Source organism: Ursus maritimus, unplaced genomic scaffold (assembly GCF_017311325.1).
Source record: "Ursus maritimus isolate PB19 unplaced genomic scaffold, ASM1731132v1 scaffold_18, whole genome shotgun sequence".
In the NCBI taxonomy this organism is placed as follows: Eukaryota; Metazoa; Chordata; class Mammalia; order Carnivora; family Ursidae; genus Ursus; species Ursus maritimus.
The window spans coordinates 2,624,683-2,639,293 of record NW_024424230.1 but is presented as its reverse complement, the minus strand read 5'-3'; the positions used below and the strand labels follow the sequence as shown (position 1 = coordinate 2,639,293).

The window sequence follows — 14,611 nt, the reverse complement described above, 5'->3', positions numbered from 1 at the left end:
CAGACGGTTAAGGAGGTAGGCGACAGATGGCAGGTGGACAGATAAACCAGAGCAATCTCGCACATGATCCCACTGCGGACTTGTCATCATTCACAGTCGTTCTGCCCTCTGGTGTTTTAGAGGCCCGGCGCTCATGGCAAACTTTCTTTTCCCACCTGTTCCACTCCATCACCACCACTGAGCATGTCCTGTGTCCTCATTAGGCCTCATTCTTTCCTTATTATTCAAGACATTCACACATCATTCGCTTTCTTATTTGAATGTTTGAACATCATTCCTCATTTCCTATCCGCTGATTGTGCTTTCTGAAATCACACTGTCAGGCGGGAGATCGCGCCCCCTCCTTACCTCCCCAGTCAGCTCTGCCAGTCCTCGCAGGCCCCCTTCCATGTGGACTGTGCCCATTTTCTTGGGCTCCTGTGTGCTTCTGAGAGAATCGCGAGTCAGAACCGATCAGTATCACTATGAACTCCAGCTGGACTCAGCAATCAGTAAATTCATCTACTCACTGTCTTATTATAGCACTGTTGCTTCAATTATCATGTTATTTCCATTTTCCTTGGTGTCAAACTAAGTCAGTTTATTTCTGAAACTACTCCAAGCAGCTTCAACATCGGGTGGATTTCAGAGTCTAGTTCAACATGCAACCTGTGCGTTTAAGCGACTCTGGAGTGAAGTTAAATTCGCACTCCCAGATATTAGTTTCTCAAACTACGAGGGATATACTTTAATTTGCTCATCTGGTGTAGGAAAGAGGATGCAGCTTTTGGAGACTTAGAAGCCTGCTTTCCAATCTGAACTCCAAGACTTACTATGTCATCTTAGGCAAGTTATTTAACCTCTTTCAATAAACTTGTAAAATGGGACTATAATGCACACTGCTAGTCCTGGGGTAACTAACAGAGATTAAACATGTAAATGTGCCTGGTGGCACATGATGGATGCCCAGTGCTGTGTTTTTTTCTTCTTCATTACCCTTAGCTGGAGCCTATCTTGGAAACTGAGAAACAAAGAACAACAACAAATTGGGACGTAGCTGGTGAAGCGTCTGCCTTGGGCTCAGGTCAATATCCCAGGGTCCTGGGATGGAGTCCCACATCGGGCTCCCTGCTCAGTGGGGAGCCTGCTTCTTCCTCTGCCTCGGCCACCACCCCCCCCCAGGCTTGTGCTCTCTCTCTCTCTCTCTCACACACACACACAAATAAATAAATAAATTCTTTAAAAAAACCCAACAGAACAACAACAGACTGAAAAGCCCGAACAGTATAAGACTTGGAAAGTGTGCTAATGCTGAACCTTCCAGCAAATTCAAGAGGAAGGAGCACGTCAACATTCAACCTAGAAGACTAGTGTTAGCCTAATACAAACACCAGAAGAACACACTATAGGAATAAAAACAAAACCAGAAGAGCTACAGGCTGATACCTCTCATGAACACAGATGCAAAAGTTCATAAGAAAATGTTAGCAAGTGCAATATTCATTCGTGACAGAAACTCTCAGTCTAGGAAAAGAAGGGAATGTCCTCAATATGATAAAGGGCAAGTCTAGAAAACCTGTAGCTAATATCCTAATTAATAGTGACAGACTGAATCCTTTCCCTCTAATATCAGGGGGAAAAAGATGGTTGCTGCTACTATGTCTACCCGTTAGTACTAGAACTAGTCTTAGAAGTTCTGGCCAGTGCAATAAAGCCAGAAAAGGGAACAAAAAATGGCACCATGTTGGAAAAGTAAAACAGTTTGTTTTCAGAAATCATAATCATTTATTTAAGAAAACTTTTTTGGAATCTACAGAAAAAGCTAGTATAACTTTTAAATTTAGCAAGGTTTCTGGATAAACGACCAATATAAAAGAATAAAGCAATCAATTTGACACTAGATAAGCAATATGTTTAACATGACATAAAAAGTATGAACTACTGAGGAAGGATATATTTGACAAAGGATGGACAAGACCTGAGCACTGGAAACTACAGAACACAGCTGAGAGGAATGAGAAGAGACCTGAGTAAACTGGACGAGATACTGTGGTCATAGACTGGGTAACTCCGTATGGTTAAGGTGTGAATTTTTCCCAAATCAATGTATGGATTCGAAGCAGTTCTGTTCAAAATCTCAGCTGGCTTTTACATTTTTTTTTAATTGACAAGCTGATTTTAAAATTCAGGAAATGTGTGTGGCATTGGAGATAAGAGAAATACAAAAAGTAATAGAACAGAATAGAGTCCAAAATAGACCTGTACATATATGATCAACTAATTTTAAACAATGTTGACAAGGCATTTCAATGGAGAAATAATCATCTTTTTATCAAATCATGCTGGAGCAACTGGATATCATGTTGAGGAAATGAAACGCAACCCTTACCTCATACCATACTTAAAATCAACCATAATGGAGAAAGACCAAAACGTTAGAGCTAAAACTTCCCAAAGAAAACACAGAAAATCTTAATGACTTTGGGTTTGGCAAAGTTTCCTTGAAATGACACAAAAAGCATGGAACAATTGATAATGTGAACTTCGAAAAACCCAAGGACTTATGTCATTCAAAAGACGATCTTATGGAAATGAAAAGGCAAGCCAACTACTAGGAGAAAATATTATAAAACATATAGCCGACACAGAAATCGTATTTGGGGTATACAAATAACTACATCTCAATGAGATGACAAACAATCCAATTAAAAATTGGCAAAAGATTTGAGCAGACACTACATCAAGGACAATCCATGGATAGCAAATGATCAGATGGAAAGATGCTCAATCTTTAGTTATTAGAGAAAGGCAAATAAAACCCACAGTGAGATATCATTACACATCTACTTGAAGGACTAAAACTCAGAAGGCTGACCATACCACGTGCTGGTGAGTAAGTGAAGCGACAGAGTGTACTATGTTGCGGGTAGAAATGTAAGATGGCATGACGACTTCAGAAAGCAATCTAGCAACTTCTAAAACAAGTGAAAGGAACAGCTACCATTTGACCCTGCCACTCCTAGGTATTTACCCAGGAAAAACGAAAGCATGTGTTGTGTCCATGCCAAGACTTGACGCAAATGTTCATAGCAGCTTCGTCCGCGCAAGGTGAGGCACGTGGAACATATGTACGACCCTGAGAGCACAAGCTGCCTTGTTCTAGCACCGTAGTCTGGGTCCTGTTTATAATAGTTAAAAACCGAAAACAACCCAAATGTCCATCAACAGGTGGGTGGGTACAGCAATGGTAGTGTATCCATAAAATGAAATACTGTTCAGTGTTCTCTTTGGCAGTACGTCTTATAAAATCGGAATGATACAGAGAAAATTGGCACGGGCCCTGTGCAAGCATGACACTCAAATTGGTGAAGCATTCCATATTTTTATAAAATAAGTAAGTCCTGAAAATGTAATGTGAACACAGTTAATAACACTGTATTGTATATTTGAAAGTTGCTAAGAGAGTAGATCTTAAAAGTTCTCACCACAAGGAAAAAAACTTGTAACTCTGTGTAGTGATCGAACTAGACTTATCAGGATCATTTTGCGATATATACAATTACATATAATTGTGCTCCACACCTGAAACTAATGTTATATGTAAATTGTATCTCAATAAAAAAAAAAAGAAAATAACTACTCAGCAATAAAAGGAATGAACTATTGATTACTACAACAACATGCGTAAATCTCAAAATAATTATTCGGAGTGAAAGAAGTTAGGCAAAAAGAATACATATCATATGATTGCACTTAAATAAAATTCTGGAAAATGCCATCTAATCTATAGAGACAAAAAGATCAGTTGTTGCCTGGGAATTGGGGATCAGGGAGAGGGGGTGAGTGCACAGGGAAACAAGGAAGTGTTTGGGTGATAGGATATGTTTGCACCTTGATTGTATTGATGGCTTCACATTTGTATATATATGCCAAATGTATCGCACTTTACCCTTTAATATGTGACGTTTGTTGTACATCAATTATATTTCAACAAAGCTGTTACAAATAAAATGAGGCACAATATGAATTTAAGACATGAGTCCTGGGGCGCTTTGGTGGCTCAGTCAGTGAAGCATCTATGGACTAGATATTAAATCTATTAAATATATTAGATGATTGATACTTTTCTTAGATATAGTAATGATATCATAGATATGTAAGGAAAGGCAAGTATTCTTAAGAGATTCATGCAGAAGTAGTTAGGGGAAAAATGTGATGTCGGCAGCTTATTTCAAATAGCTTGGCAAAAACAAAAAAACAAGAAACAAAACCCCCACACACAAAAACAAGACAATAGAAAAATAGATAAAGCAAATATGGCAAAAATATTAAGACTGTTGAATCTAAGTGTTCCGTCTACAGGAGTTCATTATACTATTTTTTCAACTTTTTTGTATGCTTGATAATTTTTTCACTAAAAAGCTGGAAAAATTAACCAAGTAGATTTGAAAAAGAACCAAATTATAAAAGATAAATAAAACGTAACTGAATTATCAAACTCAATGGATAGGTTTAACTGAAGTCACGGCAGAAGATAAAATTGGAGAATTGCAAAGTAAATCTTAAAAAAATTATCTAAGATGCAGTACAGAGAAAAAGAGAACATATGAAAGACAAGTTAAGAAAAATAGAGAATAAAATGAGCAGGACTATTGTAAGTCTGGCTGGAATTCCAAGAGAAAGAAAAAGAATGGGGCTAAGGCCATCTTTGTAGATATAATCCCTGAGAATTCCTACTGAATCCCTGAGTGTATAAACAAAAAGAATCCACACTTAGGCACACTGTGATGACTCTGCAAGGCACCAATGGCTGAGAGAAGGTCATAGAAGCTTCTAGCGAAGAAAAATGACCTGAAAAAGAAAGAAGACTGAGAACCGACTCGTCATCACTTACAACAAAAGATAAGCTAAAAGTGAGTATTTTCAGTGGATTGAAAGAAAATAAGTGTTAACCTAGAATTATCTAACCAGAAAATGTATCTTTTAAGAATGAGGGCAAAATAAAGACATTTTCAGGTAAACAAAAAGATAGAATGCTTGCTGCTAGTCATGTTCACTCAGTGAAATTGCAAGTGTATATATGAGACAGAGAGATAGGAGATGAAGTTTGGAGACATAAGGAGTATAGAGGACAAACAATCGGAATATAAGTAAATTGGAATATATAAGTATATCTACACAAATTAGACTAAATAAAACAATAATATCTTCTGCAGTTTCAAGTAGAATTAAAACACCAAACAATAGTTTATAAATTAGAAGAAGGGTAAAGATGTTAACCTTCTACTTTCATAAGTATCATCTTGAAGTTTCTAGGTTACCCTTAACAGAATAAGTATATAGCTTTCCAACTAGCAAAGGGGAAAAAGGAGAATGAGAAAAAAAAAAAAAATCCAAAAAAAGAAAAAAAAGGAAAGAAAGTGGAGAAAAGTAAACTTAGCTGACATGGGACAAATTGAAAGCAAAAAATAATAAATATTTTTCATCCTATATTAAAAAAGAAATCGACACCAGAAGGCATGTCTGTGAAAAAACGAACAACTCCACATGACCTGGAAGTCTGTCGACAATGGACTGAATGAATGGATGATGAACTGTGGCGTAGTCGCACAAGGAAATGTTATGCAGCAGTAAAAATAAACGAGCTACAGCTATGTGCACCAGCATCAGTGAGTCTCAAACACAAGACAAGACAACGATGCAAGTCACAGAAGAATTTGGAAAAACTCTGAGAAAGTTGAAAAGCTGGACCAAAGGACCAATACTTCATTTATTGAAAGACATCTAAAAAGACTGTACAACCAGAAAGTCAAGGGGATGATTGTCTTAGTGTCAGGAGAGCAGATACCTCAGGAAGAGGGTGCCCTAAGGGAGTAGCACATACGGGTCTTCCAGGGTGTTGGCCCTGTTCTCTAGCTGAGCCTTGCATGGTGATTCTGGGAGCCTATGTTTTATGTTCCCTCTTTTTTGTCTGCTTTAGTAATCAATTTAAAAATGAGATGGGGGGCGCCTGGGTGGCTCAGTCATTAAGCATCTGCCTTAGGCTCAGGGCATGATCCTGGCGTTCTGGGATCGAGCCCCACATCAGGCTCCTCCACTGGGAGCCTGCTTCTTCCTCTCCCACTCCCCCTGCTTGTGTTGCCTCTCTCACAGGCTGTCTCTCTGTCGAATGAATAAATAAAATCTTAAAAAAAAAAAGAGAGAGAGATGGAAGAAAAGATCAGCCCCCCCGTGGAATCCTCTGAGACATCCAGGAGGATTAGTCTAGAAATGATTCTACATACAACCTACCAAGACTGAATCATGAAGACAGAACATTTGAACAGACCAATGAGTAAGGGGATTAAAACAGTAATAAAAATCTCCCACCAAAGAAAAGCCCAGGAGTAGATGGTTTCACCAGGGAATTCTACCAAACATTAAAGAATAACATGAATCCTTCTCAAACACTTCCAAAAAACTGAGTAGAGGGAATACTCTCAAATTCATTTTATGAGGCCAGGAGTACTCCGATACCAAAACCAGGTAAGGATACAAGAAAAAAACAAAACAAAACTAAAGGCCAACATCCCTGATGAATATATGTGAAAGTTCAATAAAATACTAGCAAACTGAATGCAACAGCACAAAAGAATTGTACACCATGATCAAGTATAATTTATCCTTGGAAAGCAGTGCAAATTAAAGTGATACACCACATTAATAGAATAAAAGATACATGTTCATCTCATTAGATGCAGAAAGGACATTTGATAAAATTCAACATCATGATAAAAGCTCTCAACAAATTGGGTATATAAAGAATGTATCTTAACATGATAAAGTCCATCTATGACAAACCCACAGCTAACATCATACTCAATGGTGAGGTGTTCAGAGCTTTCCAAGATCAGGAATAAGACAAGGGTGTCCACTCTGACCAGCTCCTATTCAACATTGCACTGGAAGTCCTAGCCAGAGCAATTAGGCAAGAAAAAGAAATAAAAGGCATCCAAATCATAAGGGAAGAAGTAAAGTTGTCTCTGTTTACAGATGGTAATGTGTGCATATGGGTGGTAAAAAAAAGAAAACAATCCAATGAAACTACATAGGGATACAACTGTTTACTATGGATAAGTGAGAATTTTGTAACTAATCACATCTGCTTCCTGAGCTAAAAAACCTGGAGTTGAATTTCCTATTCACCTTTCATAACCATAGGACTTTACTAGTTTAGGTACTTTATTCCCTTTGATTTTCTACTTTCTTCCTTTATCCTGATTTCCTCATCTATATTTTACTGATATAAAGTGCTTCCAATCATTTTCAGAACAGAATAGGGTACATTCATACACATTAACATCCAAATTGACTTACAAATGACCCAAGATTATGATCTGCCATCTTCTCAGCCTTATTCCTATGCTAGCCCTGATTGCATATGTTAATACTGTCATATTTTGTCTAAATTTATGTGTATTTGTTTTGATGCAACTGTGTACATGGGATGAACAGGTAAGCAGATTTCGTTTGCACCTTGGACTTGCTTACAGTCTATGTACCTTAATCAAATTACTAGGCCCCTCTGAACCTCAGTACCATCATCTGTAAAATGGCACCTTGCAGGATTATGTAAAACACTAAAATGTAAGCAGTTAAAAACAGATGTAACAATTGCCATTTGTTGGCTAGCTGACATTGGAGGTTAACCTCTCTGAGCTTGTTTCTTTCAGATAGGATTATCTGCCTAGTTTTTTCAGTATTTGGATGAATATATGTAAACAAAAGGAAACATATAAAGCACCCGACAAAATACTTTTTTCTCCTCCTTTTGCCCTGTTCCCTCTACCTGGGAAGCCCTTTCTTACCATCTCTGTTAGAATGCAAGCATTTACTAAGTTTCAGTTAAAAGAGTGTCTTTCCTCCGGTGATAGGTAGTAAGGAGGGCACGTATTGCATGGTGCACAGGGTGTTATACACAACTAATGAATCATCGAGCCTTACATCCGAAACTGGGGATGTACTGTATGGTGACTAACATAATATAATAAAAAATCATTAAAAAAAAAGAGTGTCTTTCCTATTTATTTTTCCAACCATATTTATGTTGTCCTCAAATTTCTCTATCAACTTTTCACATCTCTATACTATATTGACTAATTTTGTCTTTCTTGTCCCATTCCAAGATTTTTGGGGGAAGACATTGTTTTCCCTTTGTATTCCCTCAAAGCACCTTGCATGCAGTTGGTCATCATTATTTACTGCTTTGGATTGATTTTCCGGAGGATACTGTTAGACTCCTTTCTTTGGCTTACTTGAGCAAATGATCGTTCCCTGTGTTTTAATGTAGTCTCTCAAAGCCTCCCCGACCTCTGTCGTCCTGTTACTGTGTCACAATTTTGTGGAAGCTAGTATGAGCAAACAACAATAGAAATAAAAGATGCACACATCTGAAACTGTACATTTTAATGTATTACACCAGATGATCGGGTCTTCCTCCGTCCAAGACCCTGATCTGTTAAGTGTGGGCTCCCGGGACTCTGCCCCTAGAAGAGAGTGTGGGGCGCGGATACGCTCCGAGGGACCCGGGAGGACCATGCGCCTGGTGTTTCCTGCACTTAAATGAACACCCTAAACACAGGTGAGCACACCCGAAGCACCTGGCACATCAAGGACCCTTGCTTTGCCCCTTCTCTTCCACCAGCATAGCTCCTCCTTACCACCTGTGCCAGTTCAAAGGGCACCTTTCTTATTTTCCGGACGGCTGTCCCAGCTGGTAACTTCGGCTGGACACATACTGAGTTACCCCGTTCAGGCCAGGGCCGAGGGGGGCCGAGGGTGACCACAGGCCGCCTGCTCCCCGCAAGCCGGCCGTCGGGGCCAAGAGGTATTCAGGGTGACCACGGGCTGCCCGCTCCCCACTCATGCCTTTCGTAGGGGCCGAGGCGGACCCACGGTCATCACGGACCACCCGCTCCCCGCAGGTCGGCCGTCGGAGACAGCGGTAGCCAGGTGACCATGGCCGGCTGTCCCTCCGTCCGCACCAGGCCCGAACGGCGGAACGCGCATGCGCACGGCGCCGCTCCCCGCCCCCACCTCGCGCCCGCGCCCAACGCCCCTAACGCGGCCCGCCGAGTCATGGAACCCGCCGAAGTTGGTGCGGTTCTAGCTCTCCCGTTCGCTCAGTCGGGCGACTTCCCCCCGTGAGGCCCGCGGGCACTCAGACGGGGTTTAGCGGCCGCCCGCCCGGGCCTCTCCGCCCGCCTCCGCCACTCGGCCGGGCGCGCGCCGCGCCCCCGCGGCCGGTCCCCGCGCGTGCGCGCTCCGCCGAGTGTATGTGTGTGAGTGTGTGTGCGGCCGAGGGGTGGTCCGCCGCCGCCGCCGCCGACGATGCCGCGGGGCCGCCCCCCGAAGCCCAAGGAGAGCAAGGCGCGCGGCGACACCGGTAAGCGGCTCTGGCCCGGCCGGCCGCGTTGTGCCGCTCCGCGCGAATATAGTCCCCGGATGCGGCGCGGAGGGCGCCGGGAGCGGGCCGGGCCGGGGGCGGCGGGCCGGGGGCGGCCAGCGGGGTCGGGGCCGGGGTCGGGGCGGGGGCCGCATGCCTCGCCCCGCCGCCGCCACAGCCGCCGCCGTCGCACGACTGGCGGCCGCAGGGCGCGGGCGGAATGATACCGGCGCGGTACGGCAGGCCCCTCCGCCGGGCTGGGCCTACTTTCCTGGGCCGGGCGGGCGGCGGCGGGGCCGGGGGCGAGGTGCGCGCCGCCGCCCGCCGCCCTCCTCCTTCCTCCCCCGGCCGCCCTCCTCTCTCGGCCTCCTCCCTCACCCTCCTCCCTCGCCGTCCCCTCTCGCCGTCCTCCGCCAGCCCGCGGGGATCCGGCCTCCCCGGCCCGCCCGCCCGCCCAGCCCGGCGCTCCCGGGCGGCGGGAGGCCTTCCTGAGGGAGGCGCCTTCCCCGGGGCGGGTTTCGGGGCCGCCGGGCCGGGCCGCCGTCTCCGGGGCCCCGCGTCGCGTGTGCAGGCGGACGGGCGGACGGTCGGCGGGGCCTTCCGCACAAGTGGGCCGGAGGGAGAGGCGCCCCGGCTGGGCCTGGTCGCCCTGGACTGCCGAGTGCGCGCTCGCTTGCGCGGCCCCGGCGGGGAGGCCCGGGAAGGACCTCGGGCGCGCGGGCCAGCGGGGGCGGGCCTGGCGGGCTCCTGCAGGGGCCGGGGAGGCTGGGGGGACGGGGAGGCCGCAGAGGCGGCTGCGTGTGAGCTGGGGCCGGGAGTGGGGATGGAGGGGATGGGCTCCTGGTACTCGTCCCCTCGCTGGCGGGTTCCCGAGCTCGGGGACTCCGGGGTCCCCTGCCCCTGGGGAGGAGTAAGTGGGACTCACTGGAGGGCTGGGGCCTGGCGGCGGGCTCTGCTTTTCAAAACGGAGAAAGGTCAGATCTGGGAGCTGCAGATCAGAGTGTTTGATTTTGCCCTTCATCGCATTTAGGAAGAGAGGGGCGGACTGGGAAGTGGTGTGAACTTACTGACGGGACGGACCCAACTAGGCATCATTACTGCTGTTCTCTTAGCCATCAAGTTAGCAGACACGTAATTAAGGAAATGTTAGAATAAAGAGCATATGCATTTCAGCAAGACTCGACACACCTCGCCTAGCTTTTCAGGAGCTGAGATGTTGGCTGGGGAATAACGCAGGTGTGCGGGTTCCTAGTTGGACGGTAACAGCTCAGAATCCGGATTAGTGGCTGCTGGTGTCTGCAAGGAGACCCTAAAAGCCTGTCACTGCTCCCGTGTTGGCCTTATTTTGTTAAGTGTTTTAATTTTTGTTGAGGTTCCTTCTGCCAGAAATAATGTAAGGTGCGGTGCCTCTCAGTTACTTGGAAGAAGGTGTAGCTTAGACCGTGGAAAATTTGCATCGACTTAAGGCTGGGAACATAATCCCCCAGTCTCTCCCATCTTCCCAAATGGCATCACAGTTCACCTGGGTTTTCAAGCCCCAAACGTAAGAATTTTCTTTCTCTTATTCCTCAAGACGATTCATAATTAGTCTTGCAGCTTCTCCCTCCAAAATGTATTTCCAGTCAGCCCTACTCTTCCCAGGTCTGGTGCTCCTGGCTGGTTCAGCCTTCCTGTCTCCAGGTGGCTTTCTCTGGGAGCCTCTCACTGGTCCCAGGTAGCCTTGCCCTATCATAAGTCCATCACCCTCCTCCTGGAGGAGCTCTTTAAAATGTAGATGAAATGGCCACACCCTGATTAAAACTCTTCAAAGGATTTCTCATTCCTTAAGGTAAAATCCACATTCCTGTGGGATCCTAATTGATCTGGCCTTGTGGAGGGCTCCTTTCCCTCCGGCCTTGCTGTAGTATTCTGTTCTCTGGGATCCTGGTGGAGGCCACATTTGTGGTGAGTTGAGGCCTGTGCTCTTCCTTTTCTGAGAATCCACCTGCCCTTGCTCATTCCTTAGGTCTCAGTGCTTCAGCTTCCTGAGAGGCCTTCTCAAACCTGTCTGAAAATAACTTCACCCCAGTCTTTCTCTGCCACTGTGGTTCTCACAGTGTGGTTCCTGGAGATGCTTGGAGGGCTCTGCAGAGTAAATATTTTCATAGCAATACTGTTTGGTTATTTCACTCGGTTAGCATGTGCACTAATCGTACGAAAACTATTAGGGTTAAAATTGCTGACGCCTTTGCAGGAACGCAGGCGGCTGCGGCACCCAACTGTGAAGCTGCGGTGTCTTCGTGCATTTCACTCCAAAACAACATACTGAATATATTCCAAGTAAAATGATTTGCAGGAAAATAGAACACAACATACTGCAACAGAGAGAATGCAGAGGCAGACATGAGGATCCACTTGTCTTCTACTAAGCCAGACTTTAAAAAGATTTGTAAAAGTAAAAACTCTTCTTACTGCTCTTTTGGCGGATATATTTTTCATAAAACCGTATTTGCGTTAACATACAATAGGTTTGTTTTTAAATGAATATTTTAAAAAGTGCTCAGTTTTAATTTCTAATTAGGCAAGTGACGATATAATCTGTATACACCTAAGGTCTTTGGGGGTCCTCAGTAATATTTAAAAATGTAAAAAGACCCCGAGATCAAAATGTTGGAGGACTGTTGCTCTGTCAGTTCACTGTCATAATAATGTCCCTCATTATCTGAAATGATTTTGTTTTCTGTGTTACCATTATGAATTGTATTCCTAAGAAGAACCTGGAAGGTCGGTGGGGCTTTTTACAAATGGGGGGAATAAAGTTCAGAGAGGTTAAGTGATTTGGAAGGTCCACCCAGCTAGTGCCAGTGTTGGGATTTGAGTCCAAAGTGTGCATTTTATTATTTTGTCTGGATAAATATAAAGCCCTACATATGGGTTTATGAATTTATTCAACAAATATGTTAAAGCACTTCCTGTGATGGGTGGGCAGCGCTAAGGGCGGGGTCACAGATTTCAGCACCAGAGAACAGGATCTCTGTTGTGGCTCTTGAGGACCATGATGATGGCGGGAATACTGTGGTGGCGGGAATACTGTGGCAGCAGATCGCAGACACTTGAAGTCTAGGATTCCCAGAGAAAAGGATGTCAGAATGGAGACCTCAAGAAGAGATGAGGAGGAGGCCCACTGAAAAACATTTCTTGGAATAATAATTCGCTTAGAACATAAGTACAGTAGTCACCCGTCTCCGTGGTTTCAGGCCCCTGTGGTCTGGAGCAGGTGGTGCTCTTTCTGACATATTGTCAGAAGGTCACGGTAGCCTAACCCTGTGTCACAGTGCCTCGCTTGACGTCCCAAGAAGAGGGGTTGCGTGCAGCACAGTAAGAGACTTAGAGGGAGAGAGACATTCACTCAACTTCTACAGTGTGTTGTTGGGAGTTCTCTGTTGTTACTGTTAATCTCTTACTGTGCCGATTTCTGAGTTAAACTCAATGATAGGTACGTGTGCGCGTGTAGGAGAAAACAGTACAGCTAGGGTTCAGCACCCTGCGGTCTTGGGCATCCACTGGGGGTCTGGCAGTACACCACCTGTGGATGGGCTCCTGAGGCAAAGGAAGTGGGGGTCAATGGGGGCCGTGTTTATTGGGCAGTTGCTTGGTGCCTGGCACTGTCCTGGGGATATAAAGAGTGAGATCGGACTTTTTCTTTATAGTACTTATTTTAGTTTACTCTTACTAAGTAGTAATGTGACCTTGTTGGTCTTGTGTGGTTCCCATTTGTTTTTTCCAGCGCGGTGGTACAGATTTTTTCCCCGAGCTTATACCTTTAGCCGGCCTCCTGCTCAGTTTTTGTTTTCTGTCGGAGGAATATTTGTAATACTTCATTTCCAGAGAGCTGAGACAAACAGACCTTGAGCCAAATGAATAAACAGTCCTCTCTCGCTCAGATGATCAGTTCGGGCCATTTTAGCCGTGGGTGACATTGGGAACTCTGCTTTTCTCCAAGGGGGCTCGACTACTAGGATGAGAGCTAAGAGCCGTGCAGTTTCGCATACAAGGTGGCAGGGGTGCTGCCAGGTTTCAAGGTGACTCGTGCTTCAGAACTACTGGCAGGGACGAGGGGAGGACAGATTCTGCATAAACTAAAAACTTTCTAACAGTATCGGTGTCCAAGGATGTTCATTCTCCGTAATTGAACTTTCTAGGTAGGGAGAGACTTGGACTTTACGGTATTTTGAGGACTTTAGGTAACACATCAAATTTAGAGATTTTATGATCCTGGAATAAAGTAGTGAGTTAACAGGAGTTCAGAATCTTGGTCTTTCCCACAATAAAAGAAAAATATTTCATTATAAGGATTTATTAAAAAAAATCTTGGCCTTTAACACAAATACAGCCTGGGAAAACGATACGAAGCTCTAATTCTTCGTGAGATGAAGTCAATTCAGCAGTTTTTAAAATCGTGCTTATCCTACACCAGGGTCTTTCTATATTCTCTGTGTACAGAAACCGTGTCTGTGCCAAGCAGTTGGTGTTTCCAAATTACTTTTTAGTCTTAGAATTTATTACCCGAAATAATTCAGCAAGGTCTCAGGTGGTGGTTTTCACTCTTGGCAAACATGATGGAATTACCTGGGGGAGCTTTTGAAGATCCCTATGAGCAGGCCTTGAGTCCAGGTGTCTCTAAGCCTGTGAGGTGGGACCCAGGCATCGCTGCTCTGAGGGCTGCCCGGCGGGGCCGCCGTGTGGGCAGGGCTGCACACCACTGGTCTGCAGCAAAGCAGTTCTGGTGGAAGGGCAGGAGATGGAGGGGTTCAGCAGCCCACACCACTGCGGTGCCTTCGCCCGAAATCTTAGCGGAGTTGAAAACTATTGCTTTAGTGGATTAAAAGGAGTATTTTGTATAATAGGCGGCATGAGCGGACAGTGTGCTCTTACTACAGGTCAGACAGCTAAGGCGAACTCGGGAATCAGGTAAAGGTAGTGGGTGACCGGTAGTAGTCGGGTCTGGGGATTTCCGAGAATTGCCGAGCTCTCGTTTGGTCCGCAGCGACACGCTCCTGCTCTGCTCCAGGCAGTTATTGCCATGGCTTAGGATTTTTCAAGAAAGCCAGATGTCTGCATTTTTTTGAAACCTTTATTATTGTATTTTAATAATTATGTTAATTGAATAAAACATCTACAGAGAAAAGTGCACAGGCTTTGATGTGCTTCTTGAATTTCCATATGTAA

General features: G+C 44.8%; 1 protein-coding gene and 1 non-coding gene across 2 annotated transcripts in view; both read left to right on the top strand.

The window, feature by feature from the left end:
• Positions 1–3,259: 3,259 nt before the first annotated feature.
• Positions 3,260–3,364, top strand: LOC121103289. The gene has a single exon (XR_005835447.1). It is a non-coding gene; the product is annotated as a U6 spliceosomal RNA (small nuclear RNA).
• Positions 3,365–9,257: 5,893 nt separating this feature from the next.
• ZNF236 (zinc finger protein 236) overlaps positions 9,258–14,611 on the top strand; it is a 107,502-nt gene continuing 102,148 nt past the window's right edge. Inside the window, exon 1 of the mRNA XM_040632431.1 lies at positions 9,258–9,403. Within this exon, the coding sequence (XP_040488365.1) occupies positions 9,349–9,403 (55 nt within the window). The 5' untranslated portion in view covers positions 9,258–9,348. The remainder of the gene's footprint in view (positions 9,404–14,611) is intronic.